Source organism: Podarcis raffonei, chromosome 4 (assembly GCF_027172205.1).
Source record: "Podarcis raffonei isolate rPodRaf1 chromosome 4, rPodRaf1.pri, whole genome shotgun sequence".
Lineage (NCBI taxonomy): Eukaryota > Metazoa > Chordata > Lepidosauria > Squamata > Lacertidae > Podarcis > Podarcis raffonei.
In genome coordinates this window covers 18,836,061-18,852,195 of record NC_070605.1, presented here as the reverse complement: position 1 = coordinate 18,852,195, position 16,135 = coordinate 18,836,061, and the positions used below count along the sequence as shown (strand labels likewise).

The 16,135-nt window shown below is 47.3% G+C and overlaps 1 protein-coding gene across 6 annotated transcripts in view; it reads right to left on the bottom strand.

Moving 5' to 3' along the window:
• Nucleotides 1-16,135, bottom strand: part of AMOTL1 (angiomotin like 1) — an 80,138-nt gene that overhangs the window by 11,243 nt on the left and 52,760 nt on the right. For all 6 annotated transcript variants that reach the window (XM_053385641.1, XM_053385647.1, XM_053385644.1 and 3 more), the window contains 2 exons: nucleotides 10,259-10,404; nucleotides 8,368-8,517 (listed from right to left, as the gene is read on the bottom strand). In XM_053385641.1, the coding sequence (XP_053241616.1) occupies nucleotides 8,368-8,517; nucleotides 10,259-10,404 (296 nt within the window). The remainder of the gene's footprint in view (nucleotides 1-8,367; nucleotides 8,518-10,258; nucleotides 10,405-16,135) is intronic.

Genomic DNA, 16,135 nt, shown 5'->3' with positions numbered 1-16,135 from the left:
TGTGTGTGTGTCCCAGGATTGAGGAAGATATGAGGAAACCGAAGACTTGGGGACTGAAGAATCTCCACAAGTGGAACTGCACTGATACTTTAAAGAAGAAAAGTAGCTGCTGGACTTCTGTGATGTGCACTTGAAAGCAATGTGTCATGATTTGGATCAGTGTAACCCTGTTCTGTAAGGGACGCAAGTGGCACTGTGGGTTAAACCACAGAGCCTAGGACTTGCTGATCAGAAGGTTGGCGGTTTGAATCCCCATGACGGGGTGAGCTCCCGTTGCTCGGTCCCTGCTCCTGCCAACCTAGCAGTTCGAAAGCACGTCAAAGTGCAAGTAGATAAATAGGTACCGCTCCAGCGGGAAGGTAAACAGCGTTTCCGTGCTCTGCTCTGGTTCGCCAGAAGCGGCTTAGTCATACTGACCACATGACCCGGAAGCTGTACGCCGGCTCCCTCGGCCAATAAAGCGAGATGAGCGCTGCAACCCCAGAGTCGGCCATGATTGGACCTAATGGTCAGGGGTGCCTTTACCTTTAACCCTGTTCTGTGTCTTTTATTTGCAGACACTCGGGTCCTATGTCTGATTTGTCCTGGTTTGTGGACATTCCAAAAGAATGCACCAAAACATTTGGTGCATGTAAATTTTACGCATTCTGTACTCGCTTTCACTGTAAAATATGCATTTTCTGTTGCTTCGCTGCTTTTATTCCCCGCCCCCATGCACGTTGAATGCATTTTTGTGCAAAATGTGGGTTTTTGTGCATACTTTTGGGAATCAAAACTACACGGCACAAGCTGAGAACTGTATAATCCGATAGCTGAATTCCAACCTGGGAAGCAAGTTTGGGAACATCGAATCAGGTCAGTCTGCTGCAAAAAGTGGACCAAAGGAATTCCGTCCCGTGGACAACAGGAAGTGATAATGAAAAGGTTTTAAATGATTTCCAGACTTTCCTTCTGATATGGGTGGTCAGAATTGGGGTCAGGGAGAGCAAGCATTCTGCTGTAGACAAGTACAGTAGTTTTCTTCCTCATTCCACCCCAGTTGCTGAACCACTGTGGTTACTTGAAAGAAAGGACATTTCACATGACTCATTCTCCTGTAAATGAACTTTCTTTGTGCTCCCCTGGCCCAGTAATCCCCCCACCCTGTTCTAACAAAGAGTAGCACATATTAAAAAGTTAAGTTAGTTCCCATTTCCTTCAATATTTGAAAGTGGCATGTATCTGGAACTTTATTTTATTTATATACCACAACAGCGTGCATGCCACTTTACAAAAAAAAACCCAAGAGGACAGACCCCTGCCCTGAGGAACTTACAAGCTGAAATCTTACATAGCGGTAACAGAGGAGAAGGAAGGGAAGCAGAGACACAGCTAAGTGGAGAAATAAAATGCTGTTTCAGCTGCATGTACTTAGGGCTTGGCTGCAGGCTGAATTTTTGGTGATACGCACGTTAAGCCAACTAAAATTCTTTAAAATCGGCAGACAAACCAGATCAAAGAAATGCCTTTCTGTGCAATTGATTTGGCCATCACAATAAGGGCGATTCCAGACTGCGGCTATTTTCGGGTGGGATTCAATCACAAACTGGCAATTTTGGGTTGTGAATTATACAGGTACAGTGGTACCCCTGGTTGCGAACGGGATCCGTTCCGGAGGCCCATTCACAACATGAAAAGAGCACAACCCGCAGCGGTGCGTCTGCACACGCGCGGGTTGCGATTTGCCACTTCTGCGCATGATGTCATTTTGTGCATCTACGCATGCATGGGCGGCAAAACCCGGAAGTAACCCTTTCCGGTACTTCCGGGTAACTGTAGGATGTAACCTAAAAGCACGTAACATGAAGCAGACGTAACATGAGGTATGACTGTAGTTGACTGGGAGGGATTCTTGCACCACAGACCCACTTCCCTAAAAGATCAAACTGCTTGCGGGAAGGAAAGTGATGGGGAAATGGACTGGGCAGAGTGGGGCAGTGCTTGCTTTTATGCAATGGCATCCAACTGCCTGCAAACAAATCAGGGTGAATGCTCATTGAGCAGGCAAATCAGGATGGGCACTGGATAAACTGGTCGCCTGCTCCCTAGGTCAAAACATAATTAAGAAACAGGATTCCAGCTGCTCACACAAGGCATATTTCAACTGGCAAGCATGGGTATCTTTCACTGCATGTAGGTCAGTGTCCCAGCTATACTACACCAGGAAGAGAAAGTATGTTACATATAATCTAAAAAGCCAGGAAGGGGGGGGGGACACATGGGAAAGTCTTTATGGCTTATGGGGCAAGGCTTGTCTGGGACCTGACAGTCCATAAATAGAAGAGTGTTTCAGAATTTGTCTCCCTTGAGTTAATAGGTATCCCATAATCAGAAGATCAGATGCAGTCTCTGTCGGTATTCAAGCCAAAAGTCAGAGCCTCCAGCTCTTCTCTTAGTCCAGAGGAATTTGGCCACCCTCCAGGTGCCCGGCTTGAATCCTTGTTTACCTCCCCTGCCAGCGCCTGCCGGCAAGATCAAGGGAGGTCTCTTCGGCGATTCTCTTCAACGTGAAGGAGAACACACCACTCCTCCCCCACTCCTCTCCCAGGGAGGGGGAAAGAGACAGACAGAAATATATCTACATGTCTTTATTCCTGTCTTTCACCAGTACAGAGAAAACATGTCTGCACACTCTGCTTCCCAACTGCAGAGAGAGAATAAACTCCACCCATGTACTTCCAGTACAGGGTCATGTGCTGCTCTGAGGTAACATCCGGCTCTCAGAGCACTTTACAAACTGTGCCTGGTTCCCACGGTACAATCCAATAACATCAGTTTCCTGTTTACCATTCCAGCCACCTGGTGCTTGCTTCTGCATTGCTCCTTTTTCGTAACATCCTCCCCCAAAAGAATCAATGCGTGTTGCAGCAAGCAAAGCATGATCCAGAGAGGAAAACAAACAGTTGTTATACACATAACACTCCCCTGTTGTTTCAGTTCCACCCTTGGAACTCCCCGCCACTGGTTTCCCCAGTGTACCTCTCTGGTTGTCTGGTTTCCAAGGAATGAGTGCATCTGCATTACCTTGGCTAGCAACTCTCTGTTGTGTCTTTGTCTCTGACTTAGACACAGCTCCAACCTGTCCTCGGTTGTTTACAACAGCAACACATGCAACAGCTAAGTTAGCAAACTCTTTTGAGTACCTCTTGGGTGGTTGACCCTTTGTAACTCTCTCAGACCTACGTATGAGGTGCTGATCCTCTCTGCTCACTGGTCCAGTCTCAGGACTCTTTGGAGAACCAGTTCCAACGGTAAACAGTGGTTCATCCTTCAGTTGTGAAGGCCTATCTATTGTGTGAGACTTCCTCTCAATGACTGTGACAACTGAGCTTTCCGAGCTATCAGTGTCATCACTTTCTGTACAGCTGAAATCAGTGAAATCATCATCATCTGAATCGTCCTCAGTGGGAAATGTGTGTACTATCACTCTCTCCTGTTCAGGAGCATTCTCTAGAAATTTTGTGAGAATCACCTGACCAGATTCAGACAAAATTACTCTGTAGAGACCCTTTTCATACCCCACAAAAATGCCTCTGGCATTCTTTACTCCACCTGGAGCTTCTGTTCTCACATGAGACCCAAAAACCTTGAAATGGGCAACAGAAGGTTTTCTGTGGAACAGTTTCTCAAAAGGAGAACTTCCCAACTCTTTTGAAACCTTTCTCACTTTCGTATAACAGAACGACATTAGAGACTCGGCCCAGTACTCATGTGGCAGATGTGAACTAAGCAATTGCGCTTCCATCCCCTTTTGCAATTCTCTGTTCACCCGTACACAGACACCCCTGTTCCACGCTTCCGCTGAAACAGAAACCTTGTGTCTTATCCCCTTCTTCTGCAGGAACCTTTGGAAATCCTGTAAAAGAAAAATCTGCTTCTCATCTGTGAATAGATAATCAATGTTAGCATCATGCATACTCTTAACTTTGTCACAAAACTCCTGAAACCTCTCCAAGGCTTCCTGTGGCTTTCTCAACACATAAACCCAGACATAGTGAGAGAAATGATCCACACACACAAGATAATATCTTGCATTGCCTCTAGATGGTTCTAGAGGACCAATCACATCAGCATACACCCGCTGAAATGCTCTGTTGACTCCGGTCTTCTTCTTGCTCACACCTGCAAGAGAAACTAGGTTAGACACAGATGAATTACATTCCATGTAATCACTTTGTGCAAAAGTCAACAAATAAAGTCCATCCTTCTGTTTGGCAGAAAGATATAACTCTCCATCTTTGTAGATCTCACAGCTCTCAGCATCGTAGGACAGTTTCAGTCCTTTCTTTGCAATCTGCGAAACACTGAGCAGATTGAACCTCAATTCAGGAACCAAGTAAACATTGTTTATTGTCAAGTCCAGACTCTTAAGATAGACAGTCCCTTTTCCGGTCGCTTCTAGCTCCTGACCGTTGGCCTGTGTGACAGTGAAGCTTTGCTTCTTAAACGTTGAAAAGAGTCCTTTGTGTGGGGACATATGGACGGTCGCTGCAGTGTCGATAATAAACGCGTTCCCAACATCTGGCGTGGTTCCTTTCGCCATCAAAGCTTTTCCAGGTTTCACCGAAGTCTTGGTGTGACCTTTGCCTGACGCCTCAGGCTTTGCTGAGCGGCCCTTCGCTCCTTTAGGCTGACGTGGCTTCTTACAGTTCCGCTGAAGATGCCCAGCCTGTCCACAACTGTAACACTGCACAGCATTCAAAGCTACAGCATCCTTTCCAGTAGCCTCATCGGTGGGGGAATTAGAACTCCGTTCCTCCCTCCCCCTGTCCTTTTCTTCCAGTGCAGCATGCCGGCTGTGTTCATCTAGAACCACGGCATTCAGGGGCACTCCCCCCTTCTTGGCATCCATGCTGAATCCAAGGGTCAGCTTTACACTCAATCTCAAGCCAGCTTTCACTTTTCAAGCCAGTAAACTCCAAAAGTTTTTGTTTACTGCTTCACTGGCAGGCAAAACTTTTGGGCTGTTTTTTTTGCTTTCTCAGGCAGGCAATCTGCACGCTGTTTTCCACAGCTGCAAAAGGTAGTCAAAACATTTTCGATTACCCAGGCTCTTTTTAGCCATTCTTTAACTGGCAGACGTTGCCTAGCAACCTGCTCAGGACGGAACTCCTTATCTCACCACAGGAATTCCTGGTATGCAAGCTTGCTCTTTCAGAGCTGTTGTTCAAACGCAGCTTGTGAACCAGAAATTAATCTTTCTGCGTTCATTCTCTCTCCCCCAAAATGCAGCATACCTTTTTGGGGGCTCCGTTGCCTTGAAACACACTCCTCTCGGTGTCCAGCTGTCTGTTTCAGCTTCTGGCTGCAGGCAGACGCTTTTCTTTATCTTCTTAGGTGCAGAGGATGGCAACGATTCATCGACCTCTCACCTCTCATGCAGATTCTCATAGATCAGATATCCATCGGTCTGCTACCAGTTGTCGGTATTCAAGCCAAAAGTCAGAGCCTCCAGCTCTTCTCTTAGTCCAGAGGAATTTGGCCACCCTCCAGGTGCCCGGCTTGAATCCTTGTTTACCTCCCCTGCCAGCGCCTGCCGGCAAGATCAAGGGAGGTCTCTTCGGCGATTCTCTTCAACGTGAAGGAGAACACACCACTCCTCCCCCACTCCTCTCCCAGGGAGGGGGAAAGAGACAGACAGAAATATATCTACATGTCTTTATTCCTGTCTTTCACCAGTACAGAGAAAACATGTCTGCACACTCTGCTTCCCAACTGCAGAGAGAGAATAAACTCCACCCATGTACTTCCAGTACAGGGTCATGTGCTGCTCTGAGGTAACATCCGGCTCTCAGAGCACTTTACAAACTGTGCCTGGTTCCCACGGTACAATCCAATAACATCAGTTTCCTGTTTACCATTCCAGCCACCTGGTGCTTGCTTCTGCATTGCTCCTTTTTCGTAACAGTCTCTTCCCTGCACTCAGCACATTTAATGGCATTTTACAAAACAAGGCAAGCTCCTCCTCCCGTCTTCAGCCAGGCAGTTTGGGCCACAGGCTCTGATCCAGCTACCGTCAGTCACTCCAAAGTCCCACAGAAATCGATGGGAAAAGTTCCGCCACGCCTCACTCCACGTCCTATAGCTCTCAGTGGGTCTTTAGTGATGACTAACTTGAGCTGGGTCAATGCCTTTATCACAAAATGAATTTTTAAAGGGGGGATAAGTATCCTGGAAATTATCCCCCACCCAATTTTGCAGAGGAAATGATATTCCCGCGTGGCTTCACGCCATCCACCCAGAATAATTGAGGGCATTTGTTGGGGGTTCTCAGTGAAGTTGAAAGCTCTCCTTAGAGCAAACGTCAACAAAACCCAACGTATTAATTTTCCAAACTGGCTTGAAATTTACCAGGACGTGCCAGGGTGCTGTTTTTACACTAGTTCATCTGTGCATGAAAATATCCAGAAGGCATCCTCTAAATTCCAATTTGGCAGCTACAACGAGGTCCCCATCAAGTCGTTCACAGAAAAGCCATGTAATTGAATCAAAGGAGTTGTTTCCCGCAGCCAAGTCATTAAATTGGTAGAATTTAGTTGAATTTGCTCCTACTAAACGAGTCTTGTGAGCTTGTCCTCTGGCAAATGGATTAGTATAAGCCAATGATTGAATAAACACAGGTGGACTCTCATCTCAAGTGGGAGTTTTCCAGTTTCGGCTTTTAACTGAGAGAGTGCCCCTGGGGACTCTTAATGTGGACTTTTAAAAAAATGAGATCTCAGAAAACTGCAACTGCTCGATCCTGCAAAGCTCCATATTTGCAGGAATATGTGAATAAAACCTAGCTTCTAAGATTTGCAAGACTGTGCAAACCACAAGAATCCACCAGATTTTTAATATACCAGAAAGCGACTTCCCACATTTCAAAAGGAACTTGAGCCAAACGACTTTTCCAGATGTCCCTGTGCAAGGACTGGCTCACAGTAGATTTTAACTTGCTGGATTTTTATGCAAGTTCAAGATGTCATGCTTGCTTCACAGGCCTATGGCTAACAACACAATGACATTGCTGGTTGTTGTTTTAAATTTGCAATTTACGTTCAAAAGCCTTTTCTGCTCCACCAATGAACGATGTGAAAATTGTAGATATACAGAAATTCTTTTGCCTGCATGGTACTAGATCTCAAGATCGTATGCTACTGATCTGACTGTAGTAGCATTTTCAAGTCCACAGCGCTCCCTAGGAGTTGGATTATTAATATTAAACATGAGCAAAGGACCAAAAAATATATTCTAGGCATTGCAGAGATTGTAAAAAGTAGGGCAGCCCCTGCCTACTGACTCACAACTTACTAGGCGTGATACAAGAGGAAAAAGGAACAGGGAGGGAAGAGGAAAGCAAGTATTGGAGCAACAGGGTGGCTAGGGAAATCTAGCCTGATGGGCGGGGTATAAATGAATGAATGAATGAATATAATAATAATAATACTAATACTAATACTAATAATAATAATAATAATAATAATAATTATTATTATTATTATTATTAGCCAAAATATTAGGTCAGACTGGTCTCTCCTTTGCTGTCATGTCATTTCTGGGAGGCAGGAGATGTAGTCTCCCAGTGGTCCTTGAGCTGCTTGCAAAGCACACATTTAAAACATATTTGAAGCATGCCCCCCAAAGAATCATGGGAACTATAGCTTACACCTCACATAACTACAATTCCCAGCACCCTTAGCAAACTATGGTTCCTAGGGTTCTCTGCGGCTAGTGACGAAAGCTGAATTGTGTCTTCCTTCAGATCCACACTCCCCAGGCAATGGGCTGCCAGCTGAACTTGGCTCCTACTAAACCAACGGGAACTACAGCCAACTGATTTTGGCTACAACCCCTATGCCCATGAACAGGGAAACTCGCTGAATTCAACGGGATTTCCTTCTGAGTAGGTCGGCAGAGGACTGCGTGGCTGGTCTGGATCTAACTGTATGGGATCAAATCCAAAGGGTAACACCTGTAATGATACTATCCTGCAAAAAAACCCCTAACAAACCAGCAGCCCAGCAGTGGTGTGGTACCTGCGTGCTACATTTATGGAAGAGACCTCAGCTTGAACTGTGGGCTTTGACACATCACAGGTGTGGTGTGGCAGAGCTTTGGACAGGTATATTTCTGCAGGCACCTTCAGGAATGCCAGACTGGCTCTGCCAGCGTGTCCACAGAGCCCCCAAACCGACTGCTCCCAACCCCATAAGGTGCAGCGACCATCGTGTTGGAGGGGGGCAGCACCAACACACCGCCCACCGCAGCTGATCTTGATGGCAGGTTGCCATAGGGTTGAACCGAGAGGCGCTTTCGGGAGACGCAACACCCCACGTTCTGTCTCACCTGCTGCATCCTCAGGGATTCCAGCTCTCTCTCCAGCCTGGTGCGCAGGCGGCGCTCCATCTGCTCCCGTTTCTCGTAGGCCGCCTGCAGCTGGGTCAAGGCCTGCTGAAGCTTCTCCACTTTCTCGACGTGAGCTTGCTTCTTGCACAGCTGGAGGGCAACAGGGTTGCCACAGGGGGAACACAGAGACATTAGGAGGAAGAGGAGGGTGACAGCACAGAGCTCGCGCACGGCGGAAAACATTGTAAGTTTTATGGAGGTTAAGTCCCTGCATCCAAGTCAACTCCAGATCTCAAACACCAGGGTGATCCATCTGTCACAATGCTTTAGCTGAGATTCCTGCATTGCAGGTAAAAGGTAAAGGGACCCCTGACCATTAGGTCCAGTCGTGGCCGACTCTGGGGTTGCGGTGCTCATCTCGCTTTATTGGCCAAGGGAGCTGGCGTACAGCTTCCGGGTCATGTGGCCAGCATGACTAAGCCACTTCCGGAGACCCAGAGCAGCACACGGAAATGCCGTTTACCTTCCCGCTGGAGCAGTACCTATTTGTCTACTAGCACTTTGATGTGCCTTTGAACTGCTATGTTGGCAGGAGCAGGGACTGAGCAAGGGGAGCTCACCCCATTGCGGGGATTCGAACCGGCAACCTTCTGATCGGCAAGTCCTAGGCTCTGTGGTTTAACCCACAGCGCCACCCACGTCCCTCCTGCATTGCAGGAGGTTGGAGGTTGGACTAAATGATCCTTGGGACCCCTTCCAACTCTACAATTCCATGATTCGAAGCAAATCCCAAGCGTTGACGTGCTGCTGCCAGTCAAAGCTTTCAGTCCCAAACTAAAGAGGCTGTTTGTTTGACTCTGTTGTTTACTGCTCGCTCAATATGATAGGAGGCAAGATCCTAAGACTCTAAGCTTTCATTTTAGAAAAACCCAAGTTGCCAGACCTCATGACCATGGTGGAAAGATTGACAACTATTCTGTGGGAGGGGGGGATAGGGGTTCAGTGGCCAGAGAAGGGGGCCTCAGTACTCTACAGATCCCTACCTCTAATCTAACAAAGTTGTTTAACCCTCACAAATGCCACTAACCTTATTTCTAGTGAACCTCTCAACTTGATCCCCCTAGAATAGTAGTGGACTGCATAATACACCAAAAATTAAATGCAAAGTACCTCGTTATATAATCCATAAATTGACATAAACCTTTCAGACTGATATTTGGTCTATTTGTGTAGCTAATGGTCCCAGCGTTCTCCTGCGAAAATGTCCGTTGAGTTTTGCTCCTCTAAGTAATTTCAGATTTTGTGCTGATTTGTCAATAACGGTGGCTTGTCACACTCTCCTGTATTAGGATGTTGAGGGAGGAGTTTCATATTTCCTTGGTTTCTAGCAACCAAGCATATCATGTGCTGGAAAATATTCAGCAGCTGCTGTAAGACAGCAACCCTAAATATACTTACTTGGAAGTAAGCCCCACGGAGCTCTGCGGCATTGCTTAGAATACACGGGTAGGATCAGGCTGCAGATGTGAATGCTAACAGTAAAATGTCTTTGTGCAAAACCACACCATATATTTAAAGCACTCTTAAAACAGTTTAAACAGCCATCCCTTCTCCCAACAAATCATGGGGCCTTTAGTGAGTTCGCCTTCATCGATCCCTCTTCACAGGAAACTCTGGGGATTATAGCTCTGTGAAGCTCTCCTAGCAACTCTCAGGACCCTTAACAAACTACAGCTCCCAGAATTCTTAGGGTGAAGCCATGAGTGTTTAAAGTGGTGTCATAGAGATTTAAATGTAGAGTGCAGATAGGGCATGTCTGTGAGAGAGAGGGAGAGAGAGAGAAAGAAAAGTGTAGGGTGGTGAACTGAACTGAAGGACGGTCTGGTGTTACCTCCTCTTCTAGCTTGACGACTTTGGCTTGTGCGCCGTTGAGCGCCTGGTCCAGGATTTCGATGTGCCTTCGCTGCTCCTCGCTGGTCAAGCGCAGGGCTGCCAAGTCCATTTCCAGCTTCTCTTTCTCTTTCAAATGCTCTTTGTCTGGAAAGGGAGGCAACAGCCAGCTGCATCAGAAGCTCTCACAGACCCAGGAGGGACACCGAACAGAAATAAACTCAAATAGAGGCAACGTGGTGCATTGGTCATGGCAGGGCTGCAGGACCCTTCTCAGCTAGAGGGCCAGGTTCCAGCCAGATGGGCGGGGTATATAAATAATAATTATTATTATCAATGTGGGTTGACCAATGATGTAACACAGTGTTTATCACACTTGGACCTCCAGTTGTTTTGGGATGACAATTCCCATAATCCCTGGTGGTCTTGCTAGCTAGGGATGTTGGGAGTTGTAGTCCAAAAGCAGCTGGAGACCCAAGTTTGGGAAACACTGACGTAACACATTCTACACACCAGCCACACAAAAGCCAACACAAAGCTCCCTACCAAGCTCTCCATCCAGGCAAGCGAGAGGCATTACCAGAGTTCAAGGACATGTTTCAGCCAGGAGAAACTACTCAAGGAAGGCACGAAGGAGGGCACGGACTCAGGCCAGGGTGTCGTTTGCAGAGTCTTTAGGGCCAGGCAAGTAGACCACATCCGGCCTCCAGGTCTGGGGATTCCCTGTTCCTGGGCTAGGGTGTCAGACTAGGACCAGAGAGACCCACATTCAAATCTCTGCTCGGCCACTGGGTCACTGAGTCAAACCCACCTCACAGGGCTCTTGCGAGAGGGAGGGAAGAACCACTTCTGCTACTACCATGAGCTCCTTGAAAGAAAGGCGAGATATGAATACATAAAGACTTTCAGAGTTTCATTGGGCAGGCTGCAGAGGTGTAGCAAGGCTCCCTTGTCCCCATGGCAAGGAGTGTATCAGTGCACCGACCCCCAACCCTTGCCAAGGCTCCCCCAGAAGTGAAGGAACAGGCCAGGCAAACTCCTAGCTATTCCGAGCCAGAGTGAAGACCCGCAATTTTGCATCTCCCTGGGTTTGTGTCCTAGGTAGGGGCCAACCTGGTCAATCCCTAGACATGCCCCTGGCAGGCTGTCTTACTCCCCGTCATTCACTATGGAACCTATTTGAACTAAGGACCACTATTGCTGTGCACTTGTTCTTTCAGACACCATTTCACGCTTCTTACTTTAGAGCTAGCCGGGTGAGACTTGGAAGGCCTTCCGATTAAAGCCCAGCTGCTGTATTTGCCCATATCCTTGTGAAACTACATGTACTTTTCAATCACCTTAACTGCAGCCTCTTTCGCTGCTGGAAAGCCAAGCTATTTGGCAGCTAGAACTTTAAAATGTGTATTTGCTTGATTCTTCAGCATGTAAAGCCCAGGTCTCTCCTTCCATTTTATCATCACAACTACCCAGCAAAATAGGTGAGCACTAAGGCAAGGGAGTGGGATGCAGGTGGCGCTGTGGGTTAAACCACAGAGCCTAGGACTTGCCGATCAGAAGGTCGGTGGTTCGAATCCCCGCAACGGGATGAGCTCCCGTTGCTCGGTCCCTGCTCCTGCCAACCTAGCAGTTCAAAAGCACGTCAAAGTGCAAGTAGATCAATAGGTACTGCTCCGGCGGGAAGGTAAATGGTGTTTCTGTGTGCTGTTCTGGTTCGCCAGAAGAGGCTTAGTCATGCTGGCCACATGACCCAGAAGCTATACGCCGGCTCCCTCGGCCAATAAAGCAAGATGAGCGCCGCAACCCCAGAGCCGGCCACGACTGGACCTAATGGTCAAGGGTCCCTTTACCTTTAAGGCAAAGGAGCTGGCTAGGGGCTGAGGAGAGTCCAACAACAACTGGAGGGTCAAAGGTTCCTCATCCCTGGGCTAAGAGAGAACAGCTGGGTCCAAAGTGATCCAATGAGATTCACAGAGAAGTTGCCAAACTGATGCTTTCCTGGTTCAGTCCTGACACACCATTCATTAGATCCCACTGGCTCTTAGAAATGTAAGTATGCTGCTCCTCTTTTATGCCAGCTGTTGATTCTGAAGATGCTTCGCTAGTACCAACGTCCTTTCCCAGTGGGTGTTGCTGTGCTTTATTTAGCCGTGCGCCATTCAAGTGAGCTTTGCTGCGAGTCACTTAAATGCACAGGAATCCACATCACTTCAGCTGCTGCCAAACATTCCAGAATAGCTCTCATGCCCTGGGACGGGCTGCGGGTTACCAGATAGCCTTTCGCCTGCTCATTCAGCAGTAGACATTTACCCAGAGGCCTCTCGACCTTGACGAAGTGAAAGAACCCTCAACAGGATCACGGCGACACAGCACAGATCCTTAAGATTTTAGAGGCCTGTTCCTTGACAGCCCAGGTTCTGCATGCAGACCATGCAGTCTCTTCCTCCATCCCCACTGCCTTTAGAGCTTTGTTTTGGACTCTAAAGCGGATGAGCTAAATCCAATGGCAATGTTTCCTTAGGATACAAGATCTAAATGCTCACCCAAGCATGGGTGTTCCTTAGTTTTCACTCCCCCTTTCAAAGACACAACAACATAATCTGTGATCGTTTACCAGCCACTCTAGCAAACCAGACTTCCCTTCCACCTCAGCGGCCACGGCTTACATGATACACCCTCAACTCTGGCTAGAGGGATGAGAGTATATAAATAAATTTGACCTGCTTGAGGAGGTCCTGTATACAACCTTTCTTTCTATTCTTGGAAATACTTCTCTCTCCTATTTGTAGCATCTAGCTGTCTGGCCCAGATGAGGTAGGCATGCTAAACATCCCTGCCGTTTTATATGACCCTGTCTCAAGGAACTATCACTGCACACAGGTCGTGAACTGACAGGGCAGTGAAAGTGTCCACACCAATATTTATAGCGATGCGTGAACAGAAGCGTTGTTCAGTGAATGCTGTGTTACAAGGAGAAATGGTGGAACTTTATGAGACCCAAGCCGGATGCCCAGGACTGTCACAGATACAGACTGACTGATGATAGATAGAGATAGATAGATGATAGATAGATAGATAGATAGATAGATAGATAGATAGATAGATATGGGAATATATATTCCTTTATTTATTTAAAAGAATATATTTATATATCTGCCAACAAAGGCCCGTATAGTTAAAGCTATGGTTTTCCCAGTAGTGATGTATGGAAGTGAGAGCTGGACCATAAAGAAGGCTGATCGCCAAAGAATCAATGCTTTTGAATTATGGTGTTGGAGGAGACTCTTCAGAGTCCCATGGACTGCAAGAAGATCAAACCTATCCATTCTTAAGGAAATCAGCCCTGAGTGCTCACTGGAAGGACAGATCCTGAAGCTGAGGCTCCAATACTTTGGCCACCTCATGAGAAGACTCCCTGGAAAAGACCCTGATGTTGGGAAAGATGGAGGGCACAAGGAGAAGGGGACGACAAAGGACGAGATGCTTGGACAGTGTTTTCAAAGCTACCAGCATGAGTTTGACCAAGCTGCGGGAGGCAGTGGAAGACAGGAGTGCCTGGCATGCTCTGGTCCATGGGGTCACAAAGAGTCGGACACGACTAAACAACAACAACATTTATATATTTAAAGGAATGTATATATATGTTCTCTCTCTCTCTCTCTCTCTGTGTGTGTGTGTGTGTGTGTATATATGAAAGAAATTAAAAGTTTTGGATCCTGTGTCCATTTCTAGCCACCAGCGGCACCCCTCTGCTGGCAAGGGAGGGCCCAAACAGTGCCCGTCTTCTCCTGGGGTGATACCCTTTGCAGAGTTCTCTATTGGGCTCCTGCCCACTTCCCTCACACCAGTCACCAGAGAGGTTGGGTCGTGACGGGTTTGGACTGGGCTGCGTGCTTCTACATGGCCTCCCTAGTTCTCCCAGTCCCCTCCTACCTCTCTCTCTCGATGGCTGCAGCAGCAGCAGTGGCCATAGCGGTGGAGGCTGCTGAGTGTTTGGCTGGGGTGTGTGAGTGGCTCCACTGTGTTCTGTTCTCTGGACCTCCTGTTTGATTGCCACCAGGGCAATCCCAGTCCCGGTGGACCTGAGGTCATCGGGGAGGGGGTTGGGGGCTCTGCTCAGCCCTTTTAATTTTTGCATTGGGCGCCCCGGCTCCCCCCGTTTTCAGTAACAGCAGCGTTGGCAGTGCAGGGACCGGCCAAAGAACCCTGTTGGTGCTGGTGGTCCCTATGAGCTTAGTGCGGCCATGGCTACTCATCTGTCATGGATGCTTTAGTTGAGATTCCTGAATTGCAGTGGGGTTGGACTAGATGACCCTTGGGTTCCCTTCCAACTCTATGATTTCATATAGGGTGCAAGGGGGGGACAATGGGGAAATGGGTAGCAGAATGAGGCAGAGAGGCAGACAAAGGGAGCGCCCAGTCCACTTTTGGTTCTGGAACAGCCCCAACTACCTCCGGCTCTGGCCCTGCCCACCCTAAGAATATGGCCCTTGACAGACTGTCCTCAAGGTTAAGAAGAAGAAGAAGAGTTTGGATCCCGCTTTATCACTACCCGAAGGAGTCTCAAAGCGGCTAACATTCTCCTTTCCCTTCCTCCCCCACAACAAACACTCTGTGAGGCTGAGAGACTTCAGAGAAGTGTGACTAGCCCAAGGTCACCCAGCAGCTGCATGTGGAGGAGCGGAGACGCGAACCCGGTTCGCCAGATTACGAGTCCACCGCTCTTAACCACTACACCACACTGGCCCTCAATGTAGCCCTCTGCAGAAAAAGGGGCTACATGGACCTGCCTTTTTACAGTCTGCCCTGGACAGCAAAAGGAGGCTTGTTAAGCACTTGAAATGAGAGTTTAGTGACTCTGAGCTGTGCTCCACAGGGTAGCTGATGGAGGGCTGTACTCTAGAGTTATGTGAGGGTGTTAGCAAGGCTGCACAACATGGTGCCTGAACCCCTGGCACAGACCTACCAGTAGAGGCATGAGCCCCTGTTGTAACTAGCCATCAGTCATTCCTAGCCCTGAAACCTGAGCTCCTTTCACGGAAAAGAACCAGGATTAGTCATAGTCACATTCAGTTTATTTATAAACTGCATTTTCTGAAATGTATTTGTGCTCAAAGATGTTCACGGATAACAATCTAAACACAATGGTTCAATAACCATAATGCACAACAAGAATTGCTGCCAATACGACATTTATATTTTTAGGACCCACCTCATTTCTGTGATTGTGAGTTGCTTTCAATTGTTTTTAACACTGTGTTTTAACTGCCATACCGCCTTCAGGTGAAGGACAGGTAATTCATAACAACAGCAACCTAACACTGAACAGCTCATTTGAAACAGGGGTGGGCAGACTTTGGGGAGCTTAAATCTACTTGTTCGTTGACCAGAACACCAAGATCTAACAACCAGAGCTGGGCACAAGAGACATACAGATAGAATTACAGAACAAGAGTGCCTCTGGGCATATTCTTAGCCTGAAGGTTTGTTTTCAATATCAGAACTAATTGAACTGAACTCACAGTCATTTAAATTCCATTTCTAGTTAGGTTCCTCACCCCACCCCCCCATTTCAGCAGCTTAATTTAGGTAGGCAAAGACATTTTGTTGTGACTGTTAAGCTATTTCTTCTAATATAATGCATTTTCAAGTGTTATACTCACTAATATATGCATTTCCATGCACATTTTCCCCTAATAGTACAAAATGGTTGCAGAACAGCATTGCAAAATTCAAAAAAGTGTGACTTTCAAAGACTAGCCATGCTTCAGTTCACTTATTACTTCAAGATGCGCGAATTAGGTAGTTTCTCAATTTAAATGCAAACAAACCTAAGTTTCTTCTCCATCCCTAGACATGTGAACAAATCCCTGAGAAG